General features: G+C 42.0%; 1 protein-coding gene across 5 annotated transcripts in view; it reads right to left on the bottom strand.

Annotated features, from left to right (window-relative positions):
• The window catches only part of SEMA6A (semaphorin 6A), a 110,899-nt gene continuing 96,718 nt past the window's right edge, over window positions 1–14,181 (bottom strand). For all 5 annotated transcript variants that reach the window (XM_010726212.3, XM_010726207.3, XM_010726208.3 and 2 more), the window contains one exon: window positions 1–1,575. In XM_010726212.3, the coding sequence (XP_010724514.1) occupies window positions 386–1,575 (1,190 nt within the window). In that variant the 3' untranslated portion in view covers window positions 1–385. The remainder of the gene's footprint in view (window positions 1,576–14,181) is intronic.

Genomic DNA, 14,181 nt, shown 5'->3' with positions numbered 1-14,181 from the left:
TTTTTATTATGTTTTTAATTACTGGTTTTGCTTTCCAGAGCACTCTTTCCCAGTTCAGGAATGCACTGTGCAGTTTGGGGGAGAGGGGGGGTGAAATGTCACAGTCATCTTTCACCTGTGTGCTTTTGGCTCAATGTTTGTGATGGAGAGCTAGTCCTTTGAGCAAAGAACTGAAGAGCTGTGGGGGCGAGTCCTGCGATTGCAAACCTTCAACCATAGGTCATATGGCTCGGGTTAAAAAAATATTCCACTTTTCCCAGAGAGCAGAAACAATACGTCCTCAGCTTGCAACAACCATCTTCTCAGAGGAGCAGTTGCAGAACACTGGCTTTCAAGGGCAACTTCTGCTTAACTGCTGTTCTCCCCCCCACCCACCCCACTGTGATTATGTACACGCGTCATTGGGCTTCATGGACGTGGAGAGCGGAGCAAAGGAAGGTTTGGGAGGTACGTCTGGCTTTAGCGAGGGCGTGCGTTTCAACCCTGACCTGGTCAGAGAATTGTACGTGGAGAGACTCGGCTGTCGTGATACAATCATGGCCTGTGCCTGTGCAGCATGGACTTGTATGGAGTCCACCCGCTGCGGAGCTGGCGGTGGGTTGTCACCCCTGCCGAAGCTCTGATTTCGAGAGAGGTGTGATGAGTTAGAGGAGTTGGTGTTGTTTCTTTTGAGGGTCGACGCCTGGTGACTTCTTGTCAGTGAGTTTGTAGGGTAGTTTCTCTTGTAGTCCACGTTGTAAGCAGAAGAATGCATGTCTAGCCGCTTGCTCAGGCCACTCTGAGACAGGGAGGTGCTCGGGGGCCCGAGTGAGGCTTCCCGCTGAGGTACCTTTGGCGGCATGCTGTCAAGATTTTCCACCAGGTTAATCCCACGGCTGGGGCTTTTGCTACTGAGGTGGTCCTTGATGGTTTTGTACTCAAGGGTGGCATTCTGGTCCTCCACAGACATCTGAGCCCCATCACTTATTTTTGGCTGGTCAACATACTCGTGTTGGTAGCCTTGCTGGGCAATGGGCAGAACCATAACACTGGGAATGTGGCTAGGAGAAGCCCTGAGTGGCAGGTCAGTTGGGATCACGGGTGAGGCCATTGGGGGGATATCTTTTGTGCAGGCATTGATGAGGTTCTGGTTTCTTTCCCACTCTCTACTGCCACGGCTGGGCTTCCTTTTCTGCTGCAGGGTTGGGGTGGACTCCGGGGTTGGCAGGGCAGCCAGGTCCAGATGGTGCTGGTCAGCCTTGATTAGCATCTTGGTAGTGCTGCCTGGCGTAGCCAGCTTGCCATTGTGCATCAAAGGTGTGAGGATAGCTTCAGGCTTTGGTTCTTTGGACTGAGCATCTCCAAAGAGGCCACTGAGCTTGGTAACACTGCTCATGGAGCCACGGCGGGAGTGGGTCAGTTCCTTCTCCTTTCTCTGCACAACAGCCACATCCCTGCGGCGATGGTCACAGATACAGTACACTATGATGCCCGAAAAGACGGCCCCCATTACAAAAGCTAGAATTACTGCAATGGCCAACAGGGTGACCGGCACCAGCTGATCATGACCCTTCAGGTAACTCTCACGAATCACTCCTGCAATAAACAGCATTACAGTGGTTAGGCAAACCAAGGAGAGGGAAAACTCACTTATCTTTAACTGCTTTTTTTGAAGGAGGTTTGTTCATGTTCTGCAATCGATTTTTGACCAGCTTGCCAAAATTTAGAGATATACTGTACCTGCCAGCTACTTCTTCCATGAGTGGCTTTGGGATTTCAGTTCTGGAGCTGAATATGAAATCCAGAAGGGGAGGGAGAATTCACTTGCAGGGCATGTGGAGTCAGTTTGAAATCTATGCCCTGGGCAAATACACACTCACTTTGAGAGGTCAGAGCTATTACTGCTCCTCCTCTGACATACTGCTTATTCCTCCCTTCCCTCCATTCAATCTCTGTTCTGTTAATACCATCTTATTTTTACTACTTATTTTTACTAAATTGTTCACATTGAAAATCCTGTGAAAGAAAGAGAGAGGAGAGAAGCTCTGCAAATATCAGAGAAGCGCATCCCACATTGTTTAAGGCTTCTTTCTTTGAGTGTCATTCTTTTATCTTTGTCATATGTTTTAAAAGTCAGTGTCACATGCCTGAGCTTCAGGAGGATGCTTAAATAACTATGAAAGACAGAGCACTGCGGGAATGTATTGAGCCTTCTAGAGGACTATCCTTGCTATTTTCATTTTTAAAGCTCTCCCTTGTTCTGAACACATGAATAGGCTTACCTCTGTGCTGAAGCTTATGCTTTTCTGCTGAAAGCTCTGACTTTGAGGGTCTCTTTTTTATGGCCCTGTGCTGTGGTCAGAGATTGTGGTCAAATCTTACTTGGCCCTCCAAGCCCTTGCTGCCAGAGAAGTTTCTCCTCAGTCTGAAGACGCTAACACAGCATTAATCAATGCCCTGAGTTTCTAAAGAAAGAAACTTCCTTTTTTTTTCTGACATAGTTGGGCACCAAGCCAGCAGCACTAATGAAAGACAAGCACAGCACCTCTAGTTTGCTTTCTAATTTCTGGTTTTGTTCTTTGTGCTTAACAAGGTGCAACCATTGCCTTACAAGGAGCTGAAGGAACATCTCTCCCAACTCTTTATCCGGAGAGTGTCCAAACACCAGAGCATTAAAAGCTCCACATGCTCTAAGGAAATGCCAGCCATGTCCTATTACAGGAGAGACAGCAAGACAGCAAAATTACCTCCAAGGCACTCCCGAGTCCTTGCAAAGATACAAAACTTCCATGTCACAAATCACCTCCTCCTACAGTAGCATCTTTTTACATACTTGGCAGACAAGATATCAGTGGCCCAGAATTAGATTCAAATGCAAAATACTCCTCAGCAAACTATGCTAAAAAAAAACATTGAAAGGCTGTCATCATCTCATAGAAACCTTTGATAAGCATTTTGGCTAAGTAGAGTACCATTACTATAGTATGTATTTTCTGCCCCTACGTAGTTACTGAGTTTAGTTGGACATGAGATATTCATTACAAGGTAGGGACTTTATATTTAATACAGCTCTTGAAATCCTAAATTCCTGTTTGTGACATCACAGGCAGTTGCCATGGAAGTTATTATGCTGTCACAGAGGACTGTGATTTCATGAGAATAAAGAGCAGGAGCAGGAGCAGATGAGCTTCATGAAGCTCATGAAGCTTAGATTCTGCAATCATACAAACATCTTCATAGTCAAGGAGTAAGGGAAGTAAAACAGACCTACAGAAACAACGTATAAGTAGAAATCTTCAGATCAAATGCTCCTGAGAACATGTTTTTAAAGCACAGCTGCTTCTCCATAGTCAGATGTTTCTACTCTTTGTCATGAGCGCTAAGCAAAAGTTGGTAGAGCCTAACCCTGTGATTTAAATCCACACGCAGACCTCCTGTATAAAACCCAGAGGCACAGTGCAGCGGTTAGAGTACTGTCAGTAGGAGCAGCATTTCACTGCTCTGAAGTCTTAACGTTTTTACAGTAACAAGGCTCAAAATACCTGATCAGCACCTACCTAAATAGAGAAGTAACGACAGCCATTAAACCTGGCTGGAAGCAGAAACCATCCGTGTCCCTAGAGGATGGACAAGACTTTTTCTAGCTTAAGGATTTCTGCCTTTTTACCCATCGTTTGCAGAAGTGACACGGAGGCAGAAGATGGGAGCTGTGCATTCAAGCCTCTCTGGATGGTTCCATAGAAGGATTTGAACTCATGTGATACATGCTATCAGAATGTTGCTCTGCTCCCTACAACAGAGGAAAAATGCCTAGCCACTGGGATGGAGGTTTCCTTCAAATGGTTATAGGTTATATGGTTCCTTCAAATGGTTATAATGCTCTCCTCAGAGCCCCATGTAACCATGGGTGGATGGGTGCTCCATGCCTGGCACTACCTGCAGCCTTCAGGCTGAGGGCTGTTCTACAGCTGACAACTATAAATCACAATCCCTGCATATAAAAGCAGCATGAACTCTTGCCATCAGTTTTGTATAAGTGATGGATATGAAATCATTACAACGAATGTGTCAAAATTATCACACAGTTCAATAAGAGTGGCTGTGGCTGTTCAAGAAAAGGGTGGTTGAAATGCTGCAGCTCATGCTGCAGGTGTGTTACAAGCAAAGATTAAGAAAGGCTTTAGGTCAGCCTGATTCCTGCTACTTCCTCTGGAGCTCAAGCCCTCCCAGAGTTTATCCAAGTTTAGGTTGGATATCAGGAGACACTTCTTTATAGAAAGGGTTGCTAAGCCCTGGAATAGGCTTCCCAGGGAGATGGTTGAGTTACCATCCCTGGATGTGTTTAAAAACTGGATGTGGTGCTCAGGGATGTGATTTAGTGAAGGGCTGTTAGAGTTAGGGTAGTATGGGTAGGTCGTGGTTGGACTCGGTGATCTTTAAGGTCTTTTCCAACCTGAGTGATTCTATGATGCTATGATTCTATATGTTTTCTATACAAGATAGAAAAGATATTTAACTTCACTGGCTTTGCTTTAGGCAGGTAGTTCTCTGGACACAAACTTAGGTTAATGAGGTAATTTACTTTTTATGATAGATCACATCCAAGTTTTTTTATGAAAGTATTCCTAACAACTTTAGATGAAATTATTAGGATGGGCAAGATCTGACCTGCATTAATGATTATGAAACTGAAACAATTATTAAAAAGTATGAGGAATGTTCAGCATCCTACTACTATCAAGATCACAGGGAGTGAAACCTAGTATTTAATAGGCTGACTATTGCAGTCAACCAACATCTCAAGCCCCTTCCACCAGTAGTAACTTCTCTCATAGTATGGGATGAATAGGCAGGAGTATGAACCCAATTACGCACCCAGACAGTGCCAGTTTGAAAGCAGACAGAACAGTATTTTAGCAGTGTGATTGCTTTTACACATCCTTCAGCTATAAAGAACTACACAGTTTGCAAAGCACAGTTCAGCTTCATTCGTTAGCACTCGTTATTGCAAGAATTAAACTGAGAAAATATAACTGGAAAAAAAATAATAATGAAAGGCTTACACTTTCGGGAGTCAGATAAAGTATTTCAACTACTAGATTTGAGGAAATACCTGTGATTGAAAAATCTGATAGCTACGTATTATCTTACATCCTTCTAAGACACTGTGTACTGGAAATCTGCCTGGGCTGGCTCTATTAAATGCTGCGGAACCAGAAGGTAAAATATGATTGATATAAATCATATTATTTTCATATGTATTTAATAATAAAAGTTATTCTATGTGAAATGCTATTACTTTTTACTTCTAAAATATCCTGCCTAGCATTTTGTTGTTTGCAGTACATTCTTCCAAATTGGGAAAATACATTGTTTATTTAGTTTTACCCTATTTGAAGTGTTCATCCATACTGCCATACTATCCCAAAACTGCTTGTTTTTGGCAGTACCATGGAGGCAAATAACCACAAGTAACATCCAGCTATTTTCTTTTTACCTATTTACTAGAATTACCTGTATTAATGTTATTTTGGAAAAGGTCTTGGGGGTAGAAAAGCAGTAAAACTCAAAAAGCTTCAAAGATATACATGAGGTTAAATATTTGCATGTTCAAAGATCAGACTTTACCTGTAGGTAAACACTACAAATACACTAACACTTGTATGGCTCCCTGAAATTTCCCACAAGGTTAAAATCTGTCCATTGCATATCATAGCTGGGTTTAGCACTGCAGGTCTTCCCATGTGGGATATACTTAGTTCTGGCTACTGAGAGGGCCAGACTAGTCACCTGATATATATAATTCACTACTTCAAGCAGAGCTTATAGGTAAGATACAGAGGATTGGCTGGCTGGTTGGTTAATCACAGAATCACAGAACGGCCAAGGTTGCAAGGGACCTCAAGGAGGTGAAGCTCCAACCCCCCTGCCACATGCAAGGCTACCAATCTCCACATTTAATACCAGACCAGGCTGCCCAGGGCCCCATCCAACCTGGCCTTGAACACCTCTAGGGATGGACGGGGCATCCACAACCTCTCTGGGCAGCTGTTCCAGCACCTCACCACTCTCTCTGTAAAGAACTTCCCCCTGACATCCAACTTAAATCTTCCCTCCCTCAACTTAAAATCATTTCCCCTTGTCCTGCAGTTATCAACCCTTTCAAAGAGTTGATTCCCCTCCTGTTTGAAGGCTCCCTATAGGTACTGAAAGGCTGCAATGAGGTCACCCCGCAGCCTTCTTTTCTCCAGGCTGAACAAGCCCAGCTCCCTCAGCCTGTCTTCATAGGGGAGGTGCTCCAGTCCCCTGATCATCTTTGTGGCTTTCCTCTGGACCCCCTCCAACAGCTCCCTGTCTTTCTTTTATTAGGGGCTCCAGATCTGGACACAGTACTCCAGAATGCTAAGAAAAATGTTTTCAAGTTTCAGTCTGAAATGACTTTTTGAATGTCTGTGGGTGAAAATAAGAGAGAAAAGACTGGAGTTGATAAAATAATATGGATCTACTGTATGCTAGATAATCGTAAGCATGAAGGAAACGAGGTTTTTTCTTTTCATTAACTAACAAAAGTATTCAAGGGTTAGGTCTTCACCTGGACACCTGCTAAATAACAGTACAGGATGTGCACGGTGCTGAAAATGTCACTGCATCAAAATGCTGATGTAACTATTCTGTGCATGTTCTGGTTGTTCTAATTCTACCAGGAAAAAATATTCTGAAGGCAGAAATGTAATTAGGATGAAGTAATCACATTAGAATATATTAATCGTCCTAAAGAATACATGACATGAGCATAAGCGAATGGGAGTAATGAATGCCAATACTGCAAATTTCAATAATGGAGGACAAATAATGAAACATATGGATATTAAAGCATTTACTCCTTTTCTTGCTTCCTACTTCAGCAAAAACTGTGATTTGATGAACTGTAGCAAATTCTGGTAATGCAGTGCTATCCAAAACAGAGACGAGAGAGACAAGGAGATCCTATCAAATGAGAGATCTGACACTCCAATTTTCAGAATGAGAACGACAGTATAACAAATGATTAAGCTACCAATTTCATAATCAAGTATAAAGAAGTGAATATAAATTTGTCAAAAATAAATTACATTAGCCTAGCCAAATTTTCTTCCTTGATGGCATAAATGGTTTACTTTTTATGGGGAAACTTTAAGTGTGATACATTCTGGCCCATTTTAGCAAAAGCAAATTTGAAAGTAAGCTAAAATCTGCAGAAAAGCTGTTGAAAAGTATTGGTGAAATGTTTACCTGGAAAGAGATATGAAGTAAGAAGTCCTCCAAAGGACTCTCTGTTTAGACAGAGGAAAATCTAAATAAACCTTGCTAAGCTGTGGTAAAGGGCTTTGAATGTACTGCATTATTTCTCATAGCTGATGAGGAATAGAGATGGCAAACCCTCAAGAGCTCCTCCATTTTCCTCCAAATCTGCATAATGGTCTATGCTTTCCAGTGAGCACAAACAGTAATTTCATAACCCTCACAACTTCTTCATGAATGAAAACAAGTAACTACTTCCTAGTTTGAATAGCTTGAGTCTGGTTTAGTGGTACAACAAGCCAGATACTGCCTTCTTTTACAACCAAGTTAAAATCAGCAAGAATAACAGGAGCAGGGCAGAGAGCAATATCTGGTTCCATAACCACAGGTTCCTGTACGTGAATAACCTCATTACCTGACACTAAATATAATGAATTTCTGTTTGAGTCCTACAGTTAACTGTGATACGGATACAAAGACCCTCTGTTCCAGAAATGATTTATGGCCTTGAGAGGTGTACACTGGACAATGAGGCGACCACATGCCACGTGCATCAAGAATGCTCTGTGATCATCCCTGCAGGGAGCTGTCATTGTGTAGTTTTCCAGCGTTGCCACTGACAGATGGTAAAGTAATAACCCAAAATGGTGGCACGCATGAAATTGAAACATGGAGGTGGGAAATGAAGAATGATGTTTTGGCAGGGAAATGGGAGAATAACTACCAGGGAATAAGGTAGCATTTAAGTCTAGACCACACATTTACAGAAGTCTGGGAGTGGGTGTCTTTGTGACTTAAACTTCACCTCTCTGCCTAAATAGGAATCAGCCCACTTCCATCTCCAACACCTACAAAATCACTTGAGAGTTTCCACAGAGCAAGTCATTGTTCCACAAAGGCACAATGGTTTCTTTATTGTTGTTATTTAAGGAGAAAACCTTGCAGTTAATTTCTTTCTTCTGTGTAAGCTTTTCTGTCTGATGTGTGACTCCCTCTGCTTAGACTTGCAGGAATGCTGGAATAGGCTCCTAGTGGATGGAGGTTTTTATGGGCTTCTGAATGTCTTTTTTAAATGCCACTGAAAAGGTTTTCAACATGTGTCTCCAGGTGTTAGAACTGTGTTTACAGGCAGTTTCATGCTGCTAAAAGACTATTTCAGCCTGGAAAATCCCTGCAGGTATTAACAAGCCTTCTTCTTCCTATTTAACCAGAAACAGGTTTAAAAAAAAAACAAAACAACAGATGAAGTTAAACTGGACACTCAGAATTAAAGTGACAGCAACGACTAGCATGAACGACTAGAGTTTAGCATGCTGAAAGTTTAGCATTCTGAGATGCTATTATTTTTCTTGAAGAGGTAACTTCAAAGCTTGAAATAAACCAACCACACCATAAGGCCAATGATTTGCTGTTAGCCACATTACTGGAAGTACTTTGCTGGAAAAGGCAAGTAAATTCTTTTCTTTATGTACCTTCTGGCTGCAAGGCCTTGTTCTGAAGACTCAGTGCAGGTCTACCCAGTATCCATTTTTCCTACCTACCTTTTTCTGGACTGTCACTGTTAGCCGATAGAAAAAGTATTAACTGAGATACTCATCATTAAAGCTGCTGGCAAATTTTTCGTTTGTTTGTTTGTCTCCCTCATAGTAAATCTGTACTGTTGATTTGTAAAGGTCTGTAACTGTTAAATTTTGCATGACTGCTGAGAAGACTATCCATCTCCTCACGACTCCTTCTTATGGCTCTCAAAGACAGCTACCTGAAGCTGGTTGAGATATTAAGCAAAAACAAAACAAAACAAAACAAAAACAGAAGCAACTAGCCCAATGATCGCTGTAAGTATGAAGAGAAAGTATACTTTAGAACTTTGAAAAGATCAGTAGATAACACACAGCAAGCCTGAAAAGGATCTATGCAGTCAAGTCAGCCATCGTGCCTTCTGTCAGTATGCTTTGGCCCTTAAGCAGACTTATTTCAGAAGCAGTCCCTCCAGGACAGGTTCATCTATTGATCTCTAAGAGTGGTTTTATTTCTTTGTTCAACTGCTTCAAATTATGGTACTTCTCATACCTGATAAACAACTGTCAACATGACTCCCTACAGAAAAAAAAACAAACACCAAAACAGTTGCAACTTAGTAAAAAAGGGGAGATAATACATGCCTCACTTCTCAATGGGAAGATGGAGAATTTTAATTCCTGCATTTTTTAAGATATACAAGCAACTAAAGAAAGGTTAAAGAAATAACCACATGCTTCAGTAGAGGCTAGGGGCTGGCTGACCTGGAGAGGAGCTCTGCAGAGAGGAACTTGGGTGTCCTGGTGGACAACAAGCTCGTCATGAGCCAGCAGTGTGCCCTTGTGGCCAAGAAGGCCAAGGCGCAAGGTCGAGGGAAGTGATCCTCCCCCTCTGCTTTGTCCTGGTGAAGCCACATCTGTTGTACTGTGCCCAGTTCTGGGATTCCCAGTTCAAGAAAGACAGGGAACTTCTAGAGAGGGTCCACTGGAGAGCTACAAAGATGAGAAGAGCCTGGAGCATTCGCTTTTGAGGAAAGTCTACGAGACCTGGAACTGCTCAGCCTAGAGAAGAGAAGGATGGAAGGGAATCTTACTAATGCTTATAAATATCTAAAGGGTGGGAGTAAAGTGGATGAGGTCAAGCCCTTTTCATTGGTGCCCCGTGACAGGACAAAGAGCACGGGGCACAAATTGGAACATAGGAAGTTCCACCTGAACATGAAAAAAAACATCTTTACTTGAGAGTGGCAGTGCACTGGAACAGGCTGCCCAGAGGCTGTGGAGTCTCCTTCTCTGGAAATATTGAACACTCTTTTGAACACTTTTCTCTACAACCTGCTCTAGTGAACCTGCTTTAGGTGGGTTGTACTAAATGATTTCCAGAGGTCCCTTCCAACCCATACAATTCTGTGAAATTACTCCAGCATGTCCATATGAGAAAACACAAGTCTTGAAATATTTTCAAAAGACTTTATGAGACTTTGTGTTCTTATGAGCCTGCAACACAATTTTTCTATGTATCATAGCTGCCAGACAAAACCTATACCTTGTCATACGTGTGAATTTTCAGCAATTAAAAGGGAGAAGTTCTTCACTGAAAACAATTAATATAGATGGAAATCACAGGCACTGAACCAGCAAATTCATGCCCACACATCTTCCCTTCCCCACTGAAATAAAGGGGTGGGAGAACTGAAAATGATTGGAGCAGCAAGCTCTTAGAACTTATAAAATTGAACTACCTTATAAGTAGTAACTGTAAATAAACTGATTTATTAAGTTTTCATGCATGAGAGCAGGTTTGAGTTACACAACCTCCTAAATCTATGATGCAGTGATGAGAGCCATCATACTCTTGAAGGCAGCCCAATGTAATTTGTCCCACTCAATACGAAGGGCAGCTCTTGCACTAGGAAGAGCTTGAGAACCTTAGTCCCACCAGCAGACATCATGCAATGGCTGATCATTTTGAACTTCCCTGATTTCAGTACTTTCCTTCACCTTTCATCCTTTCCCAGTGAGCAAAGATAATTTTAGATGCTTGTGATGGAGAATAAGCAGATATAGCATGTCCCATAGAACAGTAAAACAGGCATTTGCAGCAGATGAAACAAGATGTATAAAATCCAAATGTCAAGGAAAATTAATTCTTTTGTAGCTTGTCTCAGCAGAGGCAAGCTTTATACTGCTTTGCATCTTAAAAACACAAGTTTCTTTTAAAGTCTGCTATATTTCCTCTAATGACGTAAAAGAAGCTCAAGTGCACATTCTGGGACCTTTCGCCTATGCCTGGGATGAGCTTAAACATACCCAGCTGCTCTTTATTAGTTTACTTCAGGGATTTTTCACAGCTGGATTAAACTAGATTTACATATGTTTGGCTGATTATGTATGAATTCAAGGCTCCAGAGAAGTTGTTGTAGGCTGCAAAGTGAATCTCTCTCCTTCGCAGCTCCCATTTCACTGCATGCAGTTTCTTTGAGGGCACAGAACAATTTTGTTTTCTTTTTTTCTGGTCATTATGCATTTCTGGGCATTATGCATTCTGGGCAGCCTAGCGCCCTTCTGGAAGAAGTTTTGTTATATGCCGAGTCAAGGAAAGAGAAGCTGTCACTGAGACATTCTGTGGTTTTGCTTTTCCTTTCTTACAGCCTGTTTTGAACTATGACCTTTCTGCACAACAGGGAGAAGTGAAGTTTGCTGAATGTCAACAAGAGCAGCTCTGATCAGCAGGCTGAAGCACGAAGCAGACCCTTACTGGGGCTAAACTCCAAACACTACATACGACACAAAACCAAAAATCGTTTCTGCTTCATCTCTGATCTTCTTTCAAGACACTAAAATGGAAATGCTAGTTTTAAGCTACTAAGCACATCACAGCTGAAGTACTGAAGGAATCATCTATTAAAAATCCAAGATTTAGCTAAGACTATGCCCTGTATATATATATATGTCCTATCTTCTGAGGTTCTTGATAAAGAATGGTCAAGTTATACAATTAGGTGACCAAGCTAGCAATGTTAGGAATTAAAACATGCTCCCAGTGGTCAGTTCAAGACAAGACTGCTTTTTCTAGAAATATTTACAGGGCTGAGGCTGTAGGCAGAAAATAGTTTATGAGTGTCTGATGTTAGGCTTATCTTTTTCCTTTGAGTTTTAATCCCCATAGCCTCATGTGACTTTGAATAAGTTAAGTGACTGCAAAATTGCAGTGAGTTAGAAACACTGGTTATCACAGTCAGCAAGACTGATTTTACCTCTTTTTCTGTACATCACAACTCTTCCAATATAAATATCAGAAGCCTTATTTTCTCTCAGTTACGTTACTTGAAATCTGCAGTACCTTCAGTAAAGCAAGCATGGTTACTCCAGCTACATCCTAGGTAGCAGGTAGCATTTCTTACTGAACATCTTGTCCAGATACTGTCATCTCTTATTTAATTTTGTATCTCCAGTCTTGGCTTCTTTCATGCATTCTTCCCCTTGTCTGTCAAATTTATAGTTCTCTGCATTTTTTTAACCCAATTTTTATACTATCTCTCCATCTCACAGACACTGAGTGTACATTTATACTACAATGCCATAACTTCACTGATGCTTCCCATCTGTGCATTGTTTTAATGCCTGCAGTGACGACTCTGGCCAAATCTGCTGGATGAAGCAAACTCCATCTCAGAGTGTACAGTCTGGCAAGTAGGTACTGACCTGGTTCCAAAAGCTGCCCTGGGGCCAGCAGCAGTCTTGCCACAGTGGTGTGCCTAAACCCACTCCTCTCCAGCACCCCAGATGCCCTCTGATTGTCAGCAGAGGCAGGTAGATACATTGCATATCTGCTTTATGGAACATCTCACAGGCATCTGTGTTCCTGCACTACAAATACTTCCCCAGCATTCCACTTGACTCTGGTACTGTTCCAAATTCCCTTCTTTTTTCCTGAATTTACTGCAATGTTTGTTCATTTTCTGCTTGCACTCTTTTTATAAGACAGTATTTCCCACTGCTGCAGGCAAACCAGACAGCTTGCACAGCTAGTTAATCATCATGAAGGTAGGTGCTAGAACAAGGAGCTGACTGGCTTTTCTCCTATCTGCAGAGCAGTTCTCTAGATGTGTTTACTGATCTATAGATAAACAAATTTCCATGTGAGAAGTTAGCGCTTCATTTTTTTCCCCTGGCACTTGGGAGTGTAAAAAAAATTATCACAACCTTTGTGATATATGTTTTCTTTTCTTTCTAAAAACAGTGTAGCTGAGAGCAAGCCTTCAAGGGAAGCGCAGCTGATGCCATCAAGCTGTCTTGCCATGAGTAAGCAGAGAGAAACTATACTGTCCATCCAGGTCTGGATGCTGGGTACGTGCAAGTGCCTGCTGATTTTGATATCAGTAGTTTAGTTCAATCGCACACCAAACTGCACAAATACCCCTGGGGACCACTGGATGTGGGAAATCACTGGGTCTTACTGGATGAGTGCCTCAGGGCATTGCCTCTAGCTTGGTCATATTTAGACAAAAAGCATACAAAGCGCAGCAGGACTGTAAGACCTCTTTAAGACACTGAATAGAGACTACTGTTTTGTAGAGATAAAGCTGAATGCTATCTGCAAAAAAGAGCAGGGCTCTTTATGTTCTATATTATGAGCTGAGATTGCCCAAATCTCTGGGCAGGCTCTGTGGCGAGTGTGAGAGGTTCAATGGGGAGACACGCAGCAGAAGGGACAGAGGGCACTCCTGCTCTGTGTCCTCCTTCTACCACCATCTGACTGGGAGTCATTCAGCAGTGAACACACACGGGGAATTATTGAACTGCTTGACGGGAGCTGTATGCTAATGGCAGAAATAGAACTTCTCCATTGCCAACCACAGGCTCAAAGCAAATGCCAACAGCCCTTTCTGCACCAAATGACAAGACCACTTCTGTTAGCTTCTGTAAAGGAAAACAAGTGGAACTCAGTCTTTACCCAGCTTTATGATCTGTGGTTACCCTGATCAGCTAGCCAGACCAATGACTCTAAATGTATAAGGGGAGGGAGGCAGGTGCTCTATTTTTTTCTGTAGCTCTTTGTGAAATAAATCAATTACATTAACTAACATGAATGACTGTGTTTTAGACTGGAATTGCTTTTTCAGGATTACAGCCATGCTAGCTTTCAGATAGGAACTCAGTAAAGTTTTATGGTTTTAGGAATAAAGAAACAATTGGAAAATACATGCTTCTTGGAATACTTTATCTTGCTGAGGGCTCTGGTGTATGGCCTTTCAAGAGGTGTTTCTGTGCACTCTTAAATAGACCGCCTGAGCTGTTATTGGCTGTGTGAGCAATCTTCCAGCCTCTCTAAAATAATCCTCTAAGAACATGATAGTGAATAGCACTAGCTTTGGAGGGTTTTAAAAATGTCTGTTTTTTT

The sequence above is a fragment of the Meleagris gallopavo genome, chromosome Z, assembly GCF_000146605.3.
Source record: "Meleagris gallopavo isolate NT-WF06-2002-E0010 breed Aviagen turkey brand Nicholas breeding stock chromosome Z, Turkey_5.1, whole genome shotgun sequence".
Taxonomy (NCBI): domain Eukaryota; kingdom Metazoa; phylum Chordata; class Aves; order Galliformes; family Phasianidae; genus Meleagris; species Meleagris gallopavo.
Note: the sequence above shows the minus strand (reverse complement) of the source record. Positions and strands in the feature narration are given on the sequence as shown.